General features: G+C 43.1%; 1 protein-coding gene across 1 annotated transcript in view; it reads right to left on the reverse strand.

Moving 5' to 3' along the window:
* MTMR7 (myotubularin related protein 7) overlaps window positions 1–22,052 on the reverse strand; it is a 77,609-nt gene that overhangs the window by 41,205 nt on the left and 14,352 nt on the right. The window contains exons 2-4 of the mRNA XM_045821719.1: window positions 13,050–13,172; window positions 11,519–11,681; window positions 4,877–5,034 (exon numbers count right to left, since the gene is read on the reverse strand). Coding sequence (XP_045677675.1) covers window positions 4,877–5,034; window positions 11,519–11,681; window positions 13,050–13,172 — 444 coding nt within the window. The remainder of the gene's footprint in view (window positions 1–4,876; window positions 5,035–11,518; window positions 11,682–13,049; window positions 13,173–22,052) is intronic.

Below are 22,052 nucleotides of genomic sequence, written 5' to 3' on the forward strand. Positions count from 1 at the left end.
AAGGTAGACCACCCAGAGGCCACTCCCCTTGATACTCTCAGCCCTGCCCTACTTAGGAACCCGATCGGTGTCTATCCACTCAGGGTCTAATAGTTCCTGGGCTCCCTCTCTCCACAGAGTGGGGAAAGGAAGACCTTTGAGGTCTGCAAGTGCAAGGACCAAGAGCACAACAGCCCAAGGCCAGACAACAGCTTCATGGCCTCGCCTCCAGGAATGCAACAACACCAGTTCCAGGGATTCCTGCTTCCTCAGGGCCCTGAGTCTAGGGGGAAAGACTCCAAGGGCCAGAGTTTGAACACGTGGCACTTGGATAAGCATTTGCATGGGAAGCTCTAACAGGCTGAAACACCTTTGGAAAAAAGTCAGACTCGCGGTGCCAGCAAACTCGGGTTTCGAGATACAGCTTCCTAACTAAGCTGGAAAAAAGCAAATTCATCTTGCTGCCATGAAAGTAGATAGTGCTTGCAAATGGAAATGAAAACAACAAGCTGGATAACAGTGACTACCGTCGTCATTTTGGCAACAAGCTCACACAGTTATAGTCAAAATTCTGACCGTGAAGAATGAACAGCACAGTACAATTTATGCCACCAACTTGTGAAATGACAATGCAGCTCCCAAAATTTCGTCTGGGTTGGAAAATCACACACAAAAATTAGGAGGGAATATGAGACGTGCAGACAAGTGGAAAATGCTTTTGTTTGGAATTTTCTTTACACAGACTGCCTTAGCAATGAAAGTACATTAAGGTAAAATGCTTTCTTTCTGCATATTTTTATTAATAAGTACAAAAGCAAGCTGCATTGTCCTCCACTAAGTTATTTAGCATGCCTGGAATGCCTGCATGTCTTGGTTGACCTCACCAAGATGAATCCTTTTTGGTAATTCTTTCGCTCACATAACAAGTTTTACCGAATACTTATTATGTGCCAGGCATTATGGTAGGTGCTAGGACAGTAAGAAATATAAGAGTTGTTGACCTCAAGGCCTGATCTTGTAGTAAATGTATTTCCCATTGCACAGCAAGAGCCATCTGAGATGCCATCCAAGGCATCTTAATCAGATCTCCGTGTTTGCTGAGGACCAATCCCTCAATGGAACCCTTAGAGCTAAGAGCTAGTTGTCAGGAGCTGCGATGTATCTACAGAGATAACTTTGTTCTTCCTCACTTAGAACGGAAAATTTATTTCAAGGAAATTGTGATGTGATGGGGAGATGGAGGAGAGTATGAGCAGCATAAAAATGATTTACATATAGATAAAATCAGACATAGCACATAAAATATAGCTATAGAGAACTAAACACGATTTGTAAAAATTACTGGCTTGGATTACACTTTCAATTTTATTCCAAGGAAAATCAATTAAAATTTTAACCTAGCAACGAATGTCAGTTGTGTTATTTAAACAAAGACAACTTCAGGAGTTAGCTTCAGAAGAAAATCCTACCTGAGAGAGTTAGACTACCGTTCACATGTCTTATAAACTGGGTCACTAGTAACGATCACGAAAGTGATGAGGAACAGAAAATGGCAGAACGGGCTCTGGAACCTGTGTTTGAACTCTGTGTGGTATCTTTCCCACCACGGACAAGAGCTTCCTCTCCATCAGAGGACTCCGCCAGCTCCTCTCACCTCAAAGAACTCATGAGAAGGAAGAACTGACTCTCGTAAAAGAAGAAAGAAAAAAGTAAACACCATCTCTACCACGAGGTTTAAAGCCAAAGTCATAACCTGCTGAACAGAGAATTAGTCAAAGCTTTCTGAAAGAACCAACTTTTTTTTTAATTAATATTTTATTTATTTATTTTTAGAGAGGGAAGGGAGGGAGGGAGGGAGGGAGAGAGAGAGAGAGAGAGAGAGAGAGAGAGAAACATCAATGTGCAGTTGCTGGGGGTTATGGCCTGCAACCCAGGAATGTACCCTGGCTGGGAATCGAACCTGGGACACTTTGGTTCCCAGCCTGCGCTCAATCCACTGAGCTACGCCAGCCAGGGCTGAAAGAACCAACTTTTAAAACTATTTCTAAATTGGTTGTAAATAAGGGCACATCATCCTTTTCCCTACTTCAATGACAGTTGTATAATCAGAAAATTCCCTGGGTTTTCACCTTTTCTGTTCCAACACAATCTGTGCATTGTTAGCTCGGGTTCGCCGTGTGTTACTTTGGAAAAGAAATGCCAAGTAACTCATGTTTTGCAACCTCCACCGTGTGGAGCTTCAGTGACTAAATGTGAGTCATGTTCGTGGTCTAGTTCCAGGAGAAGAAAATCTCATTTGAGAATAGGAAGAACCTGTGTTCCCAAGAAAATATTATTCCACAAAATTTTCTTCCTTACCCAAGGGGTGTGTCATATTAAAAAAAATAAGGACATTCAGTTCCTATTTTCTTTGCTAACCTCGGGTTTTCCTTCCTGTCATTGTAAGGCTAAAAATTCACTGCAGAGTTTGGCTTCAGCGTGAGAACCAACTATCTGGTTACACTAACCAGATAGTTTACACTGATTGAGAAGGCCCCAATGGCTACTTACAGTGTGAGGTTATGGTTGTTAGACTTTACTATAACTATGAAGAAAACTCAGTGTCATGGAAGCATCCACTGTATCCCAACTAATCTATCAATTCGAGATACTCAGAATAACGTAGAAGGACCTGACCAGTGAGACTTATTACAAAGCTGTAACACCCATGATTAGTAAAAATGTAATTACTGAAAGTTTAGTGTCAAATTGTACTGTTAGCAAAAACACCAGACATTTTTTAAAGACAATATACTAAAACATGAACAAAATAGAAAAGATAGACAGTGCAAAACTCCTGACCGTCAGCCCTGACCAGCGTGGCTCAGTGGGTCGGATGCTGTCCTGTAGGCAGGTCAGCCGGCACTGGCCTGGGTCGCAGTCCAGGTGCCCGGTTGGGGGCATGCAAGAGGCAACTGATCCATGTTTCTCTCACACATTGATATGTATCCCCCTCTATTTCTCCCTCCCTACCCCTCTCTCTAAAGATAATAAAATCTTTAAAAAAACAACGAAAACAACTGACGATCAAAAGACACCCTAGGAACAGGACAGAAATCTCTTGTCAGAAGAGATACTTGCAACAGCCATACGTGATAACAGGCTATTCTTTAGAATTTATCAGGACCTTCTACCAATCCATAAGAAAAAGACAACCGTCTAGAAAAAAGGGGTCAAAAATGTGAACAGGCCGGTCACAGGAGAGTCAAGGCAAATAGCCAAGAGTTACAAGCGCAGCCGGGCTAGGAATGAAGGGGACGCAAGCGAAGCCGCCCCGAGACCCGTCTCACAGCGAACAGCCTGGCGTGCTTTCCAATTCAACCAGGGGATCGGTTCATAAACTCACGTGGTTATACAGCACGAGTCATCTAAATGTCTAACAACTGGGAATACTTAAGTATATTATGGGACATTCATTTCCTAAAATGTTACATGGTCTTTTAGCTGACTGGCATGCACACTGTGCAGCAATGGAGAAAACCCTTATGGGCGGATGAAGAACATAATCAAGACTCAAAGTACGTGACTGGAAATGGTCGATCCACAGGAGATAAGATATAAATGGTCAATCAGCACATATAAGGCTACAAATCAAAAAAATCAAAGCGTTCATGTTAAAATTAAGTGAGAAATCACTTGTCTCACTATCTAGCTGTCAAGCATTCTCGTACACAACTGCCGAGAGCTCGTGTAACCTGCTACAACCTTGCCACGGTGCTCTTGGCAATATGCCCCGAAGTTTGTTTAAACCTTTTGATCTAGAAATTCTACCTGTAGGAAGCTCTTTTTCAAAATGGTGAAGGTATAGTTATTAGAATGTTCTTACTATGTTATTTAAAATAATAATAAATAATAATCTAAATGTCTAAAAATTGCAAATAGGTAGACTGACATAGTCATATAATATAATATTATATAATGTTTTGAACAGTATAAAATATATTATTGGCAGAATAATACAGTCTATAATATGGCTTCATTTTTGTTATATTTAAATATATATATTTAGTATATAATATATAAATATATATATATTTAAATGGTTCCTTTCCTCTACATTTTCCAATTTTAAACAATGCAATACATTACTTCTATAAAATTTATTAAATTATGCAGACGAGAGAAACATTTGAAGGAACATTTAAAACTTCATAGAAGAATGTTAAGGCGAGAGGATGGTAGGCATGTTTTCCTTTTTCTCTTTTTTTTGCAAATTCTCCGCCATGTTCTTACATTACTTTTATTGCTTAATGTATTTTTTAAGTGAAGAGGGAGACCACCACTGACTTGCAAGCCCACCATTGGAGAGAATGTGGGGTCAACCCCACCGCCCCTGCTTCCCTTCCTCTCCATGTTCCTTTCTGCGAGGGTAGACACATGTCTCCACATCTCCCTGGGGAAGCCTCTCGGGGACCTTGTGTACCAATCAAGAATTCAGGCACTACAGAGCAGGGCTGGTGCCAAACTGCCATCAGTGTCTCTGTGACTTCCCCGCTAATCACTCGCTGGGCTATAAAAAGACTCGGTGGGAGAACAGGGCCTGGCCGGCTGTCCCGCCAAAAGCTCGGCCATGAGGTCTGCCCTGGGCCTGTCTGTGTTTCCATTCCCTCACTCGTTAGAGGGCAAGTGTGCAGGGGACAGTCTCCCAGGTTCCCCTGTTCAAACCTTCTGCTTCTAGGAGCAGGTAGGAACTACAGCCAGCAAGAACCAAGAAGGACATAGAAATCCGCCTATCTGTATTTATATGGAGCTACAAGAACTAAAGGAGGTCAAGCAGGAGTCAGGCTAAGCTACGTGAAAGCATGGTTGCATTGGGATTAAGGACCTGGCTTTCACTAAGTGAAATGCCTGCACTCACTCTGTAGTCTCTATTCACATCACTGAGCTGCCAATAGTCATTAGGGAGGCCCATGCGCTTGTACTCTTCACCCAGGTCGATCAGCGTCCAGCCTCGCTCTCTTTCTTCTTTATCCAGCTTGGGGTTGAAGGAAAAGCAGTACAACTCTTCGTATTTAACTGCAAGAAAAGAGAGAATGAAGCTTAATCAAGTTCAGCCAAAGCCAGAGCCAAATCTATTCAAAGCACCTCTGTCCGGGCTGGAGTGCAGGGACAGGCCGGCCCAGCGCCTCGCCCCTGGGAACCCAGGAGCACCCCATCTCTGCGGGTGGGGTCGCCTACCTCCTCCCAGCTGTGACAGGAAGACCTGGGACAACTAGACTCAACTTTTCAAGAGCTTCTTTCATTTTAGAAACAAGGTCTTCTCCATCTTGTGCTTTTTTTTTTAAGTTGCTTTTGAAAGCAAATATATTTTCCAGACCACACAAAATTTAAAGCAGAAATATGAATTAAGAAGGCTTGCATTCATCAGACATCAAGTTTATGACTCCTGAGCCTGGGTTTGGTCAGGCCTCTGGGAGGTGGCAGGAGCCCAGGCCCGAGCCACATTTTGATGCTCACAGTATTAAAAAAAAAGTTGAAAAAAATCTGTAGAATATATTTATACGTTTGCACTGAAAACATTTGAACTTTTTACGACCACATAAATGTCACAGTTGTGCTGCTCATGCAGTATTTATGGGAGTCATAAAAAAAACAATCCCCAGTGCGTGGCACCCTGGTCAAGAGGGGGAAGTTGAAGGATACAGAGCGGAAGTCTTCTGTCCGTTCTGCCAGGATATCTTTGCCTGTGATGCCCGTGAGGCCGGATGCACAACCCCACCCTCGCCAATAAGATCTGGGATTTGGTTCCCTGGCTCGTGGTTTCCTGTGTTGCAGGCAGCATCTAGTCTGGGGCTGTCTGTCCAACAGGAATATAAGCAAACGTGCTTGCCATTTACAACAGCCTTGTAGCCACCGTAAAAAGCTAATAAGAAACAATGAAAATTATTTTACTAATGTATTTAACTCAATAGATCCAAGATATTATTTCAACATGTACATAATATAAAACTTGTTGATACATCGTATATTTTCTTTTGTGTTGTCTTTGAAGTTCCACGTGCCTTTCACTCTTACCAGCTCATCTTAGTTCACGCTCCAACAGCTGCAGGCGGCCAGTGGCTACCCTCCTGGACAGTGTACATCTAAGCCCTTCTGGTGATTGTAAATCACGGCTGATAGCTTGCCAAACCTTTGTTTCAGTCTAGATTTGTGCTAATTAAATGTATTAACTCATCCAGCAGGCACCATGAAGGGCCTCGTTGGATAGGCAGAAACCTGAGGCATAGGGTGGTTGAGGAACGTTCCAGGGTCACTCAGCAAGTCCCCAGGGAGTCTGGATGTAAATGAGGTGACCTGGCTGTTCAGTACACGGCCCTAATGCCCCACACACTGCTCCTCCAAGGCAGAGCCTGCTCTCATCCGCCCAGATGGGCCACTTTTGTATCTCTTCTCTCCTCGCTCCATATCCTGACTCCTCCTGTTTTTCTCCAATAGATTTCTTTGCCCTCTCAGTTTTCTCGGGTCCCACATTTATTCCTTGATCTGCCGAAGCATCAGTGTGGACAGTTTAATGCTCCCGAAGGCCCTGCACCTGGGGACCCTGTGGAGAAGCTGCAGTGGCACACAGGCAGCCAGAGACCAAAGCTCCCCTTCCAGTGCAGTGCGATTGCTGCCGAGACAGCGCATTGACAGGGGAGAAGAAGATAAGGATCACATCTGCAGTACCAAACTTCTTCATCGGCCACGTACTTTTTTTTTTGTAGAAATGAAGTTCAAAGACTGAGGTGTGTCAATGAGATAAGCTACGTTCCATTTCATTCTCTCTGATGCCATATTTCCAAACTTCAAAATTTGGAATATCGGTGATTTCAGCAGAAGAGAACACACACACACAACACACACAGGCACGTGCACACACAAACACCGAGCAGACACCTTCGGTAAGAAGCGTTCCTTGTACCCTCTGCTAGTGGGCAGACCGCATGCGAGACTGAGATGCTGTTCTGGGAACAGCTGTCTTCACGCTGGCACATCTTTTCCAGCTCTATGTACCATTTTCATGAGTCAGGCTCCCGACAGCATCCTGTTAACCGCAAATGCAATTTGTCTAAGATGCCAAAAGAATCTCTTGAGAAAGCTTCAGTTCCACGAATGAGAGGAGAGCTCACGAATACGGAGTGATAACGGAAGTTAAGTTCCCTCAGTTAAATCTTTACAAATGGGTTTAACGGTAGAAGAAAAAATATAACCTGGCTACTGGGATTTTTCTATGCATGGGCTCCTGCTGGTGGTCACCGGGAAGAGGCAAGAAGACTGGACATAAATTAAAGCAAGAATAATCTGTAACAGGCATAAAGAAGGTCACTCTTGAATTGGGAGACATTAGAAGGGACTTCCACTGGAACTGTGAAATTTTTGCTTTCAGTTGTTTTTAAGGACAGGGGCGATCAACCATACCTCCAGCCCTCTTTAAGTGAAACTCTACATGAGGGTGGAGAAACTGACACTCCTGTCAGCGAAGTACAGTCTTGTCGATGTGGGCGAGCTTCCTACTGAGAGGCCGGCCCAGCAGAAGGCTTCAGCTGAGGATCAGAGAAATTAAAATACCATTAACACAGTCATAAATTTTACTGAATATTTTGTTTTTACAATAGTCTGTTCCCCTCCCCTCATTCTCCTGCAAAATACCTAGCAGAATGTTTAGTCAGGGGTGGGAAAGTAAGTTAAAAACAAGAGTAAGGTTGGAGAAATCTCTAGTCTTTACAGAATCTGAACTTTGACAAAATATCTGCTTGAGGAAGGTCAAATCCCTGATTTGTCACCACTCTCAAAACAGACGTGTTAAATACTCCACCGGATTTTCACATCACCAAGTCCGGACATCACCCCCAACATCAAACATGTAAGCTGTCAGTGACGGACAGGTCCCAAGAGGAGGTGCACTGACAGCCACACCCCCAGGGCCTGGCCACACCCCCAGGGCCAGGCCACACCCCCAGGGCCTAATTACTAGGAGGACAGGGGAGCTCCTCCAACAAGAAGCAAAAAATACTCAACAGGCCTTAGACTAGGGAAGTAAACCGAATGCACATCTCTAACTAAATTTTGTTTTCAGAAAAAGTGAAGTGTAAGTTATTCCAGTATTTACTTTATTGACCTATTTAGTAAATCATATCATTGTTAAACAAAGGCTGGAAGGTTTTGCCAATTCAGAAAAAAAAAATGACAATTTCTGAAATACCACATTCAATTCAGAATGAGTAGCACTTTGGCTATGTTTCTAGAAAAGCCAGATCAGTGTCTCGGGACTAAGTAGACAGCAGGAGCCGGCCCCAAGCATGGAGTGCTGACTGGTGTTGTTCTACCCACATCGTAGCCCATCACTCCTCACTAACACAGGGAGCCTGCGTCCCTGCCACCCGGTCAGTGCCTGTGGCTCTCCTCAGCTCCTTCGCTGCAGGTAACCCCGCCTCCTACTTCCTGGACAAGATGCAGCCATGGAGGCAAAGCTCTTTCAGCTTTTACCCCATGGAGAGGGAACTCTTTCATCTTGGAAGCACCAAGCCCACACACGGCCCTGTCTGAGCACCCAGCCTCTGCTTCTTCCCTCCCCAGGGAAGGGAAGGGTGTTCATGCCACAGAGGCGAGAGCTGGGGGTAAAACAAAGCACTCAGGGAGGAAAGAGAAATAACCAAGTTTGCTTCCCAGGTATCCAGCTAAAGGTGATGAAAACAATATTTGGGTGGGGAGGGGGGCATTTCCTCTTTCTATAGACCACCTAAGAGGGAAAAAGTAATTTAATATTAAAATAAAAAAACATTTTAAAAATAAAAAACCCTTGTAACAACTAATGTAGATATTAAATAAAACAATTATATTATTGGTGGTTTCCCTTACGCAAGTTTTAAAAAATTGAAAGGAATAACAAATGTGAATGAGCATTAGGGGACTGGGAAGGGTGGGGGAGGGAAGGGAAAAGTCGTGAGGAAGACACAGAAACGTGGGAGTTTCGGAACCAAAGTAAGCACTGAAAGCTAAATTGCTCTAAATGGCCTGCTTAATTTGGGCAACTTAAAATAAATGGACTTGAAACCCATTTACAAGGAGGGGGAAGAAGATAACACAGCTATCATTGGATTTCGCATACTTAAAATACAGCTAGTGAGACCATTCCTGCATATTCTTGACAAACCAGTGTAGAAATGAAGCATCAGGATGGCAGAAGCTAACCCTTGGGGGAAAAAAGCTAGTGGACGTAGAGGTGAGTATCATCGGTAAGAAGGAAGTTACCGCTGTAAAAACTGCTGCAGCTGCAGTGACTTAAAGACAGTAAAAAATTACATAGAGCAAATGATATTATATTAATTCTGAGATTTTAAAAATCGTAATGAATAGCAGACGAATTGGGGACTAAGGGGAACTGAAAAATAGCTTAGTAAAAATGGGAACATAAAAGAGACAGTTTAAGTGTTAAAAGGTTCACAAACACTGCAGGAGGAAAGATGATTGATAGAAAAATAAACTGCAGGAAGCAAACTGGAGGAGAAAAGAAAGAACATGGGAAAAATGGAAGCCCTCTTAGCACTAGGGGTCTTTTAATCAGGAGAATATATTTCCTAATTAGTACTTTGGGTCTATGGGGTTCACTTATTTTCTCATTTGGGCCATACTGTTATTTCACCCTAAGCTATTTCTTCACTGAGAATTAAGGAGCTTACTGAATTGGGCTACATTATTATTTTTTTTACTGGGATCTTTACAGTTCATGACCAAACTCTGACCAATCTTAACTCATACAAAAGGCAACCGAATAAAATCTTGCCAATTATTTTAGTCATTTGATTTACCCTTCTCCCAGAAATCCTACTTCAGGGAAGAGAGAATTGTGAGACCTTTGAAAAAAATATCTGCTTTGGAAGCCTTGACTTAAACGGACTCTCAAATGGTTTTTCTTTTGTAATTAAAAAAAGCACATCATCTTCTACAAGACCTTGGGGTTAGCTGTGTCCATACGGGAAACCAAAAATATGTCATTTGTGTTGGTGACTAAGCATTGTACCACTAGAATTCAAAGTATACTACACACACACACACACACACACACACACACACACAGCGCGTTCTTTGATCTCTGGCTACCTCTAACACCTGACTCTCAACATTTCATCTTTAAGAAAAAGTGTGTATTTTCAAAGTCAGGGGAAGACCGATTCTCCTCCTTGGGGACCCCTGGCAATGGCCGTCCTGGTGCTCACTGTCAGCAGGCGCCACAGCCCTCCCTGGCTCTGTGATCTCCCAGCCGCTCAGCCCTTTCCCAGGTCCCCAGGCTATTCCTAAATCCCATTAATCTTTTCAGAGCCCATGTATCATCCAGAGAGCCTCCATTAATCAGCGACGCAGAAACTGCTGGCCCACAATCGTCCCCGAGTTCTCAGCTGCACACAACCAAATGTGCACCTTCCCAGGCCTCTGTTCCAATTATAGTGCCGTCTGCAAGAAGTTCAGCAGCGTTTCTGGCTAACTCTGCAGTTCTCTTCTACGCCGTAAGACAAAAAAGCTTCAACCAGCTGCCTTCGAAGAGGAGCAAATAAAGTCAACACTGGCAGACTCCAACAGCTCCCTGGCATCATTTCCATGACCTAACTTTAGCCCGTAGCTGTCCACAGATGAGATGGCCAGAGCATAAGAACCCAAGGACTCAACCCAATGCCGTGAAGAGTTTATCCCGAATCACAAAGCATTTAGCAAAGCAACTATGTGCTCATCCATATCCTATTTCCTTACTCATGACTTCTGGGGAACACTACCATGAATATGACTTTTATGTAAGTGACCTCTTCTCACTGTATTCTCCCAAGAAACTTAAAAGTGTATTTCTTTTAAGAAAAAGAACCCCGCAGTTCACACAAGCCATGTGGGGAGACAATAAATGTTTCTGTAGAAGGGCGCATTGGGCTAGAAATCTGAGGACCCAGGACAGTAACTGAGAGCCATGGTCCTCAAACCCACCACACCTTCCTCCCAGGACACCCCAGGAGGTGCTGTTTAGGGGATCCAACAGCCCCGTACTTTGACTAGTCACTAATGCGAACAAAGGTCTGGTTGCACCAACCTTGGGAAACATCAGCTACAATCGAAAGCAACAGAAACCAGACCTTGGAAGCCCCAAGATGGGGAAGACTGCATTAGAATCGTTGGATACCAACGTTTCCCCTATGGAACAATTTATCCGCTTGGTCTTAGGCCTCCATTAAGGTCACGTGATTATCACAGGATCAGAAAGGCATGATTTTAAAATGATTTCATCCTGAAAGGCAAACAAACATGCTTCTCACCCCCCGAGATAAAGAAAATACTAAAAATAAGGAAAGTGGTTCATGAGAGACAGTTTAGGGAGAGGAACGCTGTTATTCGGGTTTTTGGCCTCCTCTGGGGCCTGGGAGAGCATAGGATTCCTACAATACTCTATGATTCTCAAGCATGATACAAACTTCTTGAACATGATTTGTGGATTGCTTGGGAGTGAGTCCGTGTGAAACGCCAGACGCCTCTGCCTTACCTGGCCTTGCAAGGCGTATCAGAGAGATGTACACATCATGGCAGTCCCTCTCCTGTGGTATGACGAGTTGTAAGAGCTGAAAGTTCTTGCAGCGAATAAGCAGATGGCATCCGGTAGCTGTCGTCGCCTGCTTCTCAATGGTGGCAATCTGGCTGTGGAGAATCTACAACCAAAAGTTGAGGTGCATAAGCTCGGCACAGATAACTGATGACTGTGACAGGGAGTGACCCAGAGCTCTGAGCCACACAGAGGGACAGGCAACACTGCCCACCCTCCAGCCAGCTCCCCACCTGCGCTCAGATAACAAGAACTGAGATGTTTGGGGGAAGAACCAATGGTTTAATTTTATCATTTTACTTTTCTTTTTTTAAAAGATTTTATTTTTATTTTATTTTTTAGAGAAAGGGGAAGGGAGGGAGAAAGAGAGGAAGAGAAACATCATTGTGGTTGCCTTTCGAATGCCCCCTACTGGGAACCTGGTCCACAACCCAGGCATGTGCCCTGACTGGGAATTGAACCAGTGACTCTTTGGTTTGCAGGCCAGCATTCAAACTACTGAGTCACACCAGCCAGGGCTCATTTTACTTTCTAATGCTGAGCTTTCTGATATCCAAGCTCCTTATCTGAAGCCAACTGTTCAGCATGCCATTTTGTACAAGTCCAGGTAAGGGAACATTTTGGTTGTCCAATGTTGATTGCGGTTCATGGCTAAAATTACACAAGGTCATGAGAAGTTAGTAAAATAAACCTTGCAATCAACAAAAGCTAGAGATGACTCCGCTGGGAGGGGCCACCCTGCTCCTGAATTCCACATGGAATGCTCAAGTTCAACAGCAACTTGTGCTTGTTTTCTAAGCTGTTGGGGGTCAGGCCAGCTGCAGAGGAGATTTATTTTAAAGGAAATCATGCTGAAGGGCATCTTTGTTGTTTCAGGAGGGTCTCCGTTTAGTCCTGAGTGATGGCGTCTCATTCTTTAAATTCCTCTCCAGTAAGTAGGACCTGCCATCTTCTGCTGAAAACGTGGCAATGTCTATGGAGTACAGAAAGGGCCAAATCTACAATTCAGGGAGTCTGGCAGTGGTCATTACATCATGGTGAGTTGGTTATATAAAATAAGAAATACCCAGTGGTCTCATTATTAAGGAGCAGAAACACCTGATGCTAGGACTCTTCCCTAGCTTTCCTTTACTTTTTTTTTGTTTTTTAAATTATCAGAAAAGTGGAGATAACAGGATGAAATGACTGTATCTGGCATTTTTTAATCTCTAATCAAAAGCTGTGACAAGACCCACCTGTATCTCTGGCTCTTTCTAGGTCTATCTTTGAGGATGGCCAAATAATTAGTGTTTAAGATGAGTAAGAAGATGTGGGTTTGACTCTGTGCAGAAAAGGGCAAAGATCGCATTCCCAAAGCAGCTCTCGGAATACCCAGACACCGAGAGCCCACCTGCCTCAGCCCGGAGGCAAACCAAACACTGGAGAACCAGACTTCACGTCAAACAATGTAGAGTCCAAAAGAAGGAATGCATACCCACGTTTCTTTTCTTGTGTCAGGAGCATTTTCCACGAATATGACATGAGTAGCCGTCAAATACAAAGTACCTAGGGCTGCTTTTTTAGACGATATTCGATCTACCAAGCGGACATTTTCGACCTGGGAGAAAGAATTTGACACAGCTACAGTTAAAGCATAGAGGTAGTCAAAAAATAAACAACAGGTAGGCAGTCCTGTACTTCATCCAAAATACAATTTTGAAAATTCTCCCAATAAGAAAAACCGAAATTTGCCCCTTACATTACTTAGATCACACACCATAAATCTGCAGACCAAAAGACAAAAAATTCACCAATTACTTAAATATAATTGTAAATGCACTGCAAAAGATTTACAGACCTTATTCGTTAGGGTTACCTTTTCTGTGTTTTAACTAAGTCAGAGTTGTCATTTCATTGTTATTATATAATTCTAGTTTAAGGCAGGAAATGTGTGTGTCACAGTTCTGAGTTTACACAATAACTGTGTATAAATTACTTTCTATGAAAAGGGAAATTGTTATTTCCTTTTTATTTTTTACTGTAAGTGTTTATTAAACACTTTCCTATGTGTTTCTCAGTTGTAGGAATTGTCTTAAGACAGGAAATATATATATACACATCTGGGAGCAAAAATTATCAAAGAAACGTTCTGCATGGTTACAAGGGAAACTCCCCAAACTAAGATTCTTACATTCATCTATAATAAAATATGTCTGACACATGGAATTCTTACCACTGAGCTAATTTGACTGTTAGGAGCAATTCTTGGAAACCTTTTTTATCGAGCATGCATTTCTTACACGCAGAGCAATGTCAAGGACATGTTCATTGGAATCATTCCAACATGAAATGCAATAGAAGTGACAAGACAAGCTCTATGGGACAAGTGGAAACTGAAGACAGACAGCGGCTCCACCCTCATTTTTCAGGTCAGGGTGGTTCTTTGCTTCCATGAGACAGCTAGGGACTAACGAATCGTATTTGCTCCATCTTTTAGCCCAGTGGAGAAGCTGTGGTCCTGATAGAACTGGAGAGCCCAAGGCTCCTCAACTGCTCCAGGGGACACCCGGGGGCGGGGGGATCTGACCTACTGAACACCGCGCAGGACAAGTCCAAGGGCAAACAGCACCCAAGACACCCACTGCTTCCCTCTCCTCTGAGCTCTTAGAACTGAACCAGCCTTCCGGATCCCATCCCACTTCTTCCTCATTTCCAGGGATCTAATGAGGTGTATAAAGAGTTAGGTATTTGAGACACTGTCTTTACCCCAGGGTGGTTACATACTTCCTGAGGCCTTGTGAATGGCTATGATTCATAAAGATGTTCATTGAAGAACCTATCATCTTATTGTTTTAAAAAGTATTTATTTTGTTACTGATATCCTCCACTTTCTTTTATATGGATGATTGTCCCTGTGTCTCTTTCATGAATGGTCTTCATATCACTGGACTTCCCTACTAGGTGGTCATCATTTCTCATACATTTATCAGAACAGTTTCTACAGTAAGGATAGTAGCATATGGCCTACTTCTTATGAGTTTTTGTGTCTTTAACAAGCTTTTTTAGTGGTTCCACTAATTTTTTCAGTGAAGTTACTTGGATCTTCTGAGTAGAGAGGAATATTTTCTGTAATGATTTGCCACTTTCTTTCCAGTATTTATACCTCTTTTGCCCTGTGTTTAATGACATGACCTAGAAGCTTCAAAGTGACAGTCACAGTCACACTTGTGTTGTTTTTTGTTTGTTTTTTCAATAACAGCTTTATTGCGATATGACTCATATTCCATACAATCCATGCACTTAAAGTACACTATTCAATGGTTTTAAATATGTTCACAGAGTTGTACGTATTATGATTGTGCAACCATTGTCACAATCGATGTTGAAGCATGGTCTTCATCCCACGAGACAGAAGACCTGTACCCACAGCAGCCTCCTCCAGCCACCCCAGCTCTAGGCAATCATCACTCTAAGTCCTGCCTCTGTGGATCTGCCTGTTCTGGGCATTTCATGTAAACGGGATGTGTCATACTTTGTGACGGGCTTCCTTAACTTAGCATCATGTTCTCAATCTATGTTTAAGCGGAAGTCATCCAGTTTTAGAATGTATCACTACTTCATTTCTTTTTATTGATGAGTAATAGTCCATCATATGGATATACCACATTTTATTTACCCATTTGGCAGTTGATAGACATTTGGGTTGCTTCCACTTTTCAGCTATTGTGAATATTGTTGCTATGCAAATTCTTGGACAAGTGTCTGTGAGGATACATGCTTTCTTTCTCTTGGATATATACATATATCTCAAGATCTGTCCAGAAAAATCCAGCCATTATTAATATAACAAGAATAGCTTGCACAATATAGATGTAACCTGGCAGCCAAGGAGAGTATACTGGAATGTACATATGTGAACAATGACACCTTCACTGTACTAGTCAGTGGAGGCGTTAGATGCCGTTGAGTGAGCATGTTGCATTAAGCTTGAACATTCCTCCATGGAAACTATTCAAATGATTCAGAAGGCCACAGCTATGGGTAAACGGTGATTGGCAGCTTCATCACGACAATGCACCTGCTCTTGTATCACATCTCATACAGAGTTTTTTGGTGAAACATCAAATCACCCAAGTGACTCAGCACCCATGCAGCCCAGATTTAGGACCTTGTGACTTCTGGATTTTTCCCCAAACTAAAATCACATTTGAAAGGGAGAGATTTCAGACCATTAGTGTGATTCAGGAAACTTCAATGGAGCAGCTGATGGCAACTGGGAGAACTGTGTGAGGTCCCAAGGTCATTTTAACATCTATTTTATTTACAAATTATCTTCTAATTGCTACTTCTCAAATTCTTATAATGTTTTAATTTTCATCTGTGGGTAAATCTCTCTCTTCATGCCTTCTCTCATTGTTCTTATTTTTTTGTGGTTAGATAGGCAAAAGTTTTTCTTCAAAGAAACAGGTCTTGGATTTATTAACTTAATCATTTTTTTCTCTCCTAATTGCTAATTTCTGCGTGTGCTTGTTAATGCATGACTTACCTTTCTTCCCTCGGGGATATCATGAATTTTTTTGTTTTTGCTCCTTTCCAAATTTTCAGGTTTCATAGTCAGCTCATTAAGTTTTATTCTTTTTGTTTAATGACAAAAATTTCAGTCCAATCATTTTCCTCCAAATAAATCTTTGGCTGCATGTTTTATTATTCTTACTTTCTAGATAGACCATAACTGGTGTTTTTATTTCTTCTTTGACCTAAGAGTTTTTAAGGAGAATATTTTTCAATTCCCACATGATTGGATTATTTTATTTAAACATTTGTCATTAAACATTCTATTTTAAACTAGCTGCAACAAAGATATTATGGAAGAGAGTTGTGGGAAGAGAGAAGGAAGGGGATATATTATTTTTGGAACATTTCTATGGGAAAAAACTAATTTGCATGCTAAAATGTGCCTAACTAAATTAAGCAGAGGTCCAGGGGTGATATGCCAGTTAACAACATCTAAAAATGAAAATCAAGTAATTTCCCTGGTACTTAGACTAATGAAACAAAGTTTTATTGAGACAATCACATTGAACATGAGTTACTATTTTGAGACAAAAATATTTAGTATGAATTATTCTCCCTACGGAAGTGAAGGAAGTAGCTGTGCTACTTAGCTTATTTTTAGAAAACCTCAGTAGAACCGAGCAAGGATTGCAGATGGTCATCAATTAGAATACTTAATGAGATTTTTTTCCATGTTTTCATGTTCACTTTGGAGGCTGCTGCAGGAATATTACATTTCAAAAGTTGGAACTGGTTTTTACAGGTCCCACAGCTGTCAAGAGCAATTTGGAACTAGGGAGAAGAATAAAGAAACAAAAAGCAAATAGGGAAACACCAACCGCGTGATTTCCCAGTGCTGTGAAATGACCAAAGAAATGGGTGATGTGATTTAAAATTCAGTTGTTTGAGAAATTCTGTGAAGACCAGGAGCCCTGCTCACTCACACCACGTGGTTTGCACGAAGGTAGACAGAGCTTTCTTGAGAGCCAGTCAACTCAAGAGAAAATGCAATAAATCTCAAGAATTTTGCCACCATCTTGGAGACTCACGGACTCACTATTGCTGCCTCATTGCTCAGTTAACTTAATTCTCTTGCACCGACACATATAATAACCTATATGGTAATAAAGCCTCTTTCTAACTTGAAGAGAGATGACTCTTAGGAAACCACCAGTTTCCCTAGACAAAGTTATTCCCTAGACACAGTTCATTTGCATGCTCCTAGGAACACCTAGTAACCTAGTATGTCTGAAGATGCTTAAGACATACTAAGTAATGATGCTCTGCAAATGGCAGCTCATCTATGCAAATCATATTACAATATATCATTAGTTCTTGGGTGTACACTTTTTATCTTCTGACACTTCTGAAAATGCAGCACATTTATTAATTTTCTGAAAAATTAATCTTATGATGAATGTGGTAAGAAGCCATTGTGCCATTGAAGGGGCAGGGCTCTTGTCTTTCTTTGCGGTACGTAAAATCTCAGCGCATCTTAAAATCACTGATGCTCTAGCTTTGCTGAAGTGCAGTTAAGTTTGTAGTCATTGACATATAAATGGTATCTGAAGCCATGAGACCCAAAGAGGTTACTTAGGGAAAGCCTGTAAAGGGAGAAGAGATCTGAGAAAATGCAACATTTAGAGGTTGGATGAAAGAGAAGGATTCAGAAAAGCCAACTAGGAAGGAATGGCCAGCTAGGAGAAAAATCAGGGGAGCACGATGTCAAGGGAGCATGTGCAGAAGCAACGACCTATGAGAAGAGTGTTTGTGTCCAGCACTGCTGAGAGATCAAATAAGGCAAGGCCTGTACGATAGACATGGAGCTCCATAACATGGAAGACGTGGAGACCCTAGCAGGTGTGGTCCCGGGAGCGCAGGCTTCAGAAGCCATCACACAGCGGCCGGAGCGATGAGCTCACAGGAGCGGAGAAAGGAGAGGTCCCAGCCCTTGCGGAAGTGAGGGCAGACTGGGTGGAAGCCAGAGGGGCACGGTCTGGCCTCTCAGACTCCATCCCAAAGCAGCCAACAGCCAAAGCACGCAAAGAGCTTTCCAGAAGCAACTGGCATGTCAAGACATTTCCAAGAAAGAAGCCTATTAATGATACTGGTGAGAGGGGGCATCTGCAGTTGAGAGGCACGCAGGAGAAAAAGTAACTCCCATGAGGAGTAACTTGTGAGGGATGTTTTAAAGGATTATGTTAGAGGACTACCGGGCAAGGATTTGTCCTGCTTATGCTGAGGTCTTCCTGATCCTAAGAAGCTTTCTTTTCCGGCTTAAAAACTGGTCTTTTTTTTTTTAAAAAAATTGAGGTATATACTGATCTATATAATGTTTTAAAATTCAGAAATATAGAAGGAAGGAGAGAAAATCATCCCTAGTCTCAAAATTCAAACATACATCTTTTGGTGCATTTTAGAAAATATCTATCAACCTCATTTGAAGCATTGTTGGATTGGGTAGTGAAGGGCTGGGGTGGTAATCCAGGGGTGGGGAGGAAGCATCTAATCTCGGCTTTTTGCTTTATGAACCTGCCCTTGGCCCCGGATCTTCAGAGGATTGGGCTTTGTCCCATAATGCATTGATGGGGTGGGGAGGGCTGTGCAATTAAGTAAGGGGCAGGTTCTAATTCTGCACAGCAGTGTCATGGCACAGAGATGTAAACATGTTTGCTGAAACACTCTCTATCCTGAGCAAATCCAGTGAAGGCGGAAGATCAGGCCAAAGGCGAAAATGCAAACCTCCAGGGGAGTTGGCAGAAACTCTGGGGGGAGGTTTGGACTTGCCAAGGGGATACAATGGGGGTGTTCTAAATAACTTTACCGATATCTTGTGGATCAGGCTGATCCCAGTTGTCACTGGCTGATGTAAAAATCATCAATAGTAATAATAAAAGCAATAACCAATATATAGAGAGCACTGACTCAACGCTAGACACTGCACTGCCGCTTTGCATATCTGACCTCAGTGAATCCCCTCAGTAACCCCAGGAGTTAAGATCTCGCACAGTCCCCTTGTCAGTTGTGTTTAGAGGCCTGACAGGTTTCCCCAGCTGGTAGGGAAGGTCTGTCTAACCCCAAAGTTCAAGCTCACCAAGGCAGTGAGCACTGCTGAATACTATTGAGGTCAATGTAGCCCTGTTATTCAAAATCCATATGCTTAGGATAATCAGTGAACAATTATCTTAAGCAACTTTATACATGAAATAAGAACCCGCAAATAGAGTGCTTTAAGACAAAAGTACACTGTAAAACTACATTCACAAAGCCCTGTCAGACTACGCTTTGAGATAAACCCAAAGGCAGAAAGCCTGGGAATGGGCCACAAGAGCCCAAACGCTGGCCAAGGAGGCGGTCAGAAATCTCAGGACTGAGAAAAGCTAGAACACCAAGCATCCAGTTCAACGAAACACCCATGTGCTGCACCACATCGGGTTCTGAGAAAAAGAAAAGGGAGAAAACGATCGAGTCCGTCTCTCCTCAAAAATCGTACAGACTCCACAGAAAACACTGTGCCCCGGTTTAATGGCCTTTTCATTCCATCCCTGCTTGGCTGGGGTTAGATAGAGAGAAAGGGAAGGAAAGAAAGGAAGGAAGGAGGGAAAGAAGGAGGGAGGGAGGGAGGGAGGGAGGGAGGGAGGGAGGTTGGTTACATGAATTTTTCTAGGCCAAACTGAAAAGCTTCAGCGAAAACACCAGACCCCACAAGGTAATGCCAGGCCTGAAATAGGACACCCGACTGGGGATCACAAGCCCAGTTCAGTCCTTCCCTCGCCGCCTGGCATCAGGAGGACCCTGTAAATCACTGCGAGACAGAGCCTCTCGGCAACTCCCCATCGCGCCACTGACTAATTGCAAGCTCCATAGAATAGGGGCCTTTGTACCCGGCAGGCCAAACACTGGACTGATGAACATATTGGGTTCCAGAAGCAACCTAGATGTTCTGGGAAAGTAAAGCTGTTCTGCAGCACAAGAAGCCCCAAAGTGCAGGGGAGGGTTACTTGTCTTGAAAAGGACAGAAGAGAAATGTACGGCCCTGGTTTTCCTTGGGCCAAAGACGCTCAATACCATACAAATTAGGCTGTAGGTCACTGCCATCGGGGGGGAAGAGATCCAGAGGTTGTTGAACAGGGAAAAATCAAAATGTCTGCAGCAGCCAAAACCTAAAACGAATTTATGTTCCAATCTAAGAAAAGCAGCTAGATAAATAGTTTGTCATGCTAAATTTGGTATCGTGACATTTCCTAACTCTACCAACATGAAGAGTAAAGCATTTGTCTCTGAGTCAGGAGGCCTGGGCTCTGGTTCTGGTTCTGAGTTTGAAACGGACCTGCTGGGCACAGGCGGTTGAGTTGCTGTCTCTGGGTTTTGACTTCTACAGAGGACCTGACAGGTATTTAATGCCTGTCTCCAGCCTCACAGGCCACAGCTCTAACCCAGTAGTGCCATGCAGAAAAGCTAGAAGGCACACAAAAACAGCAACAGTGAAAAGACACACGATAATGGCTCCATATTAAACCCTGCAGAAATTCAGCCTCTCAGTAATGTGGTTGGCCAACAAAACGCTGGTGATTTCCTAAGGACAAGAAGCACCAGCCTCAGCCCAAACAGGTGCTGCACAGGTCACTTGGACAGGCTCAGAGGCTGTGCTGAACCCCACGTTCAAGGCCCGAAGGGGGAAGAGGCCCATGCCCACCCAAGCGCAGCACTTAACGTGTGAAAGAATTTTGGTTGCCCTTCTTTTTTTTTTAAGATTTTATTTATTTATTTTTAGAGAGGGAAGGGAGGGAGAAAGAGAGAGAGAGAAACATCAATGTGCGGTTGCTGGCGGCTGTGGCCTGCAACCCTGGCATGTGCCCCAACTGGGAATCGAACCTGAGATGCTTTGGTTTGCAGCCCGCGCTCAGTCCACTGAGCTACACCAGCCAGGGCTCATGGTTGCCCTTCTTTAACAAAGGACATCAGACTGGATCTTTTAAAAAGTATTATAGTTAATCTTAATACTCATAGAATTCTCTAAAATAAAATTTAAAAAGAATTATGCAAAATATACGTTTATATCAGAATGCCAACCTGACTTCTGAAACGATAATATTTTAAAATCTACCTATCTAGCTACCCATCTCTTTTTTTCTACAGCCTAATGATGATATTCAAGCGACATGGCATATGGACCAATCTGGCTTCCTAGTGCCCACCCAGGGAATTTCCACACCACCAGTCAGAAAGCAGCTCAGTGACAAGGCGGACTGGTGCAGAGACCAAACTGGAGACCACCACACTAATGAGGAGCTAAAAGTGAAGGCAGAGTTCATCTTCCTAAAATGTGCAATTGTAAGCAGGACACATGAGCCACAAAATGTGTACAATACAAAAAACGTGCGTGAGCACGTACGGCAGTTTCAAATGCACGATAATGAATGTCCGTCCATTAGACTTTGCGCTGCGGTAGCCCAGGGATTAGGAAACCGAGGTGAAGGCTGCACAGCTGGGCCTGGAAGCTCCCAGGGAGGGAAGCTGCCCTTCCGCATCTAGGGTCTTGGGTGCGCAGGCTCTTCTGACCTAAAGCAGTGCCCAACCCCCGCCCCCGCACTAGCTAACTGTTGAGAGTCACGATCTGGCCAACCCAGGCCTAAGTTTCCAGAAAAGCTGACAGCAAAGAAGGAAGCACAACTGTGGCAGATTCCTTTCACCTAACGTCTCCCTTGAGCAGAAGGGCCAGAAGAAGGAAGGGTAATAGTAATAACAATACTCGCTGCCTTTTACTGAGCAACTACTGCATGTCAGGTATTGTGCTAAGTGTTGTCCATACACTATTTGTAACCCTCGCTGAGAGGGAGACATGGTTAGCCCGTTTTACAAATGATAAAATAGAAGGGCGTGAGGCGTACATGACTGCCTAAAGTCCCACAGCTAGACCTCTCCTGTACTTGACCTCTTCAGC

The sequence above is a fragment of the Phyllostomus hastatus genome, unplaced genomic scaffold (genome assembly GCF_019186645.2).
Source record: "Phyllostomus hastatus isolate PE091 unplaced genomic scaffold, TTU_PhHast_1.1 phas_scaffold_46, whole genome shotgun sequence".
NCBI classification, from domain to species: domain Eukaryota; kingdom Metazoa; phylum Chordata; class Mammalia; order Chiroptera; family Phyllostomidae; genus Phyllostomus; species Phyllostomus hastatus.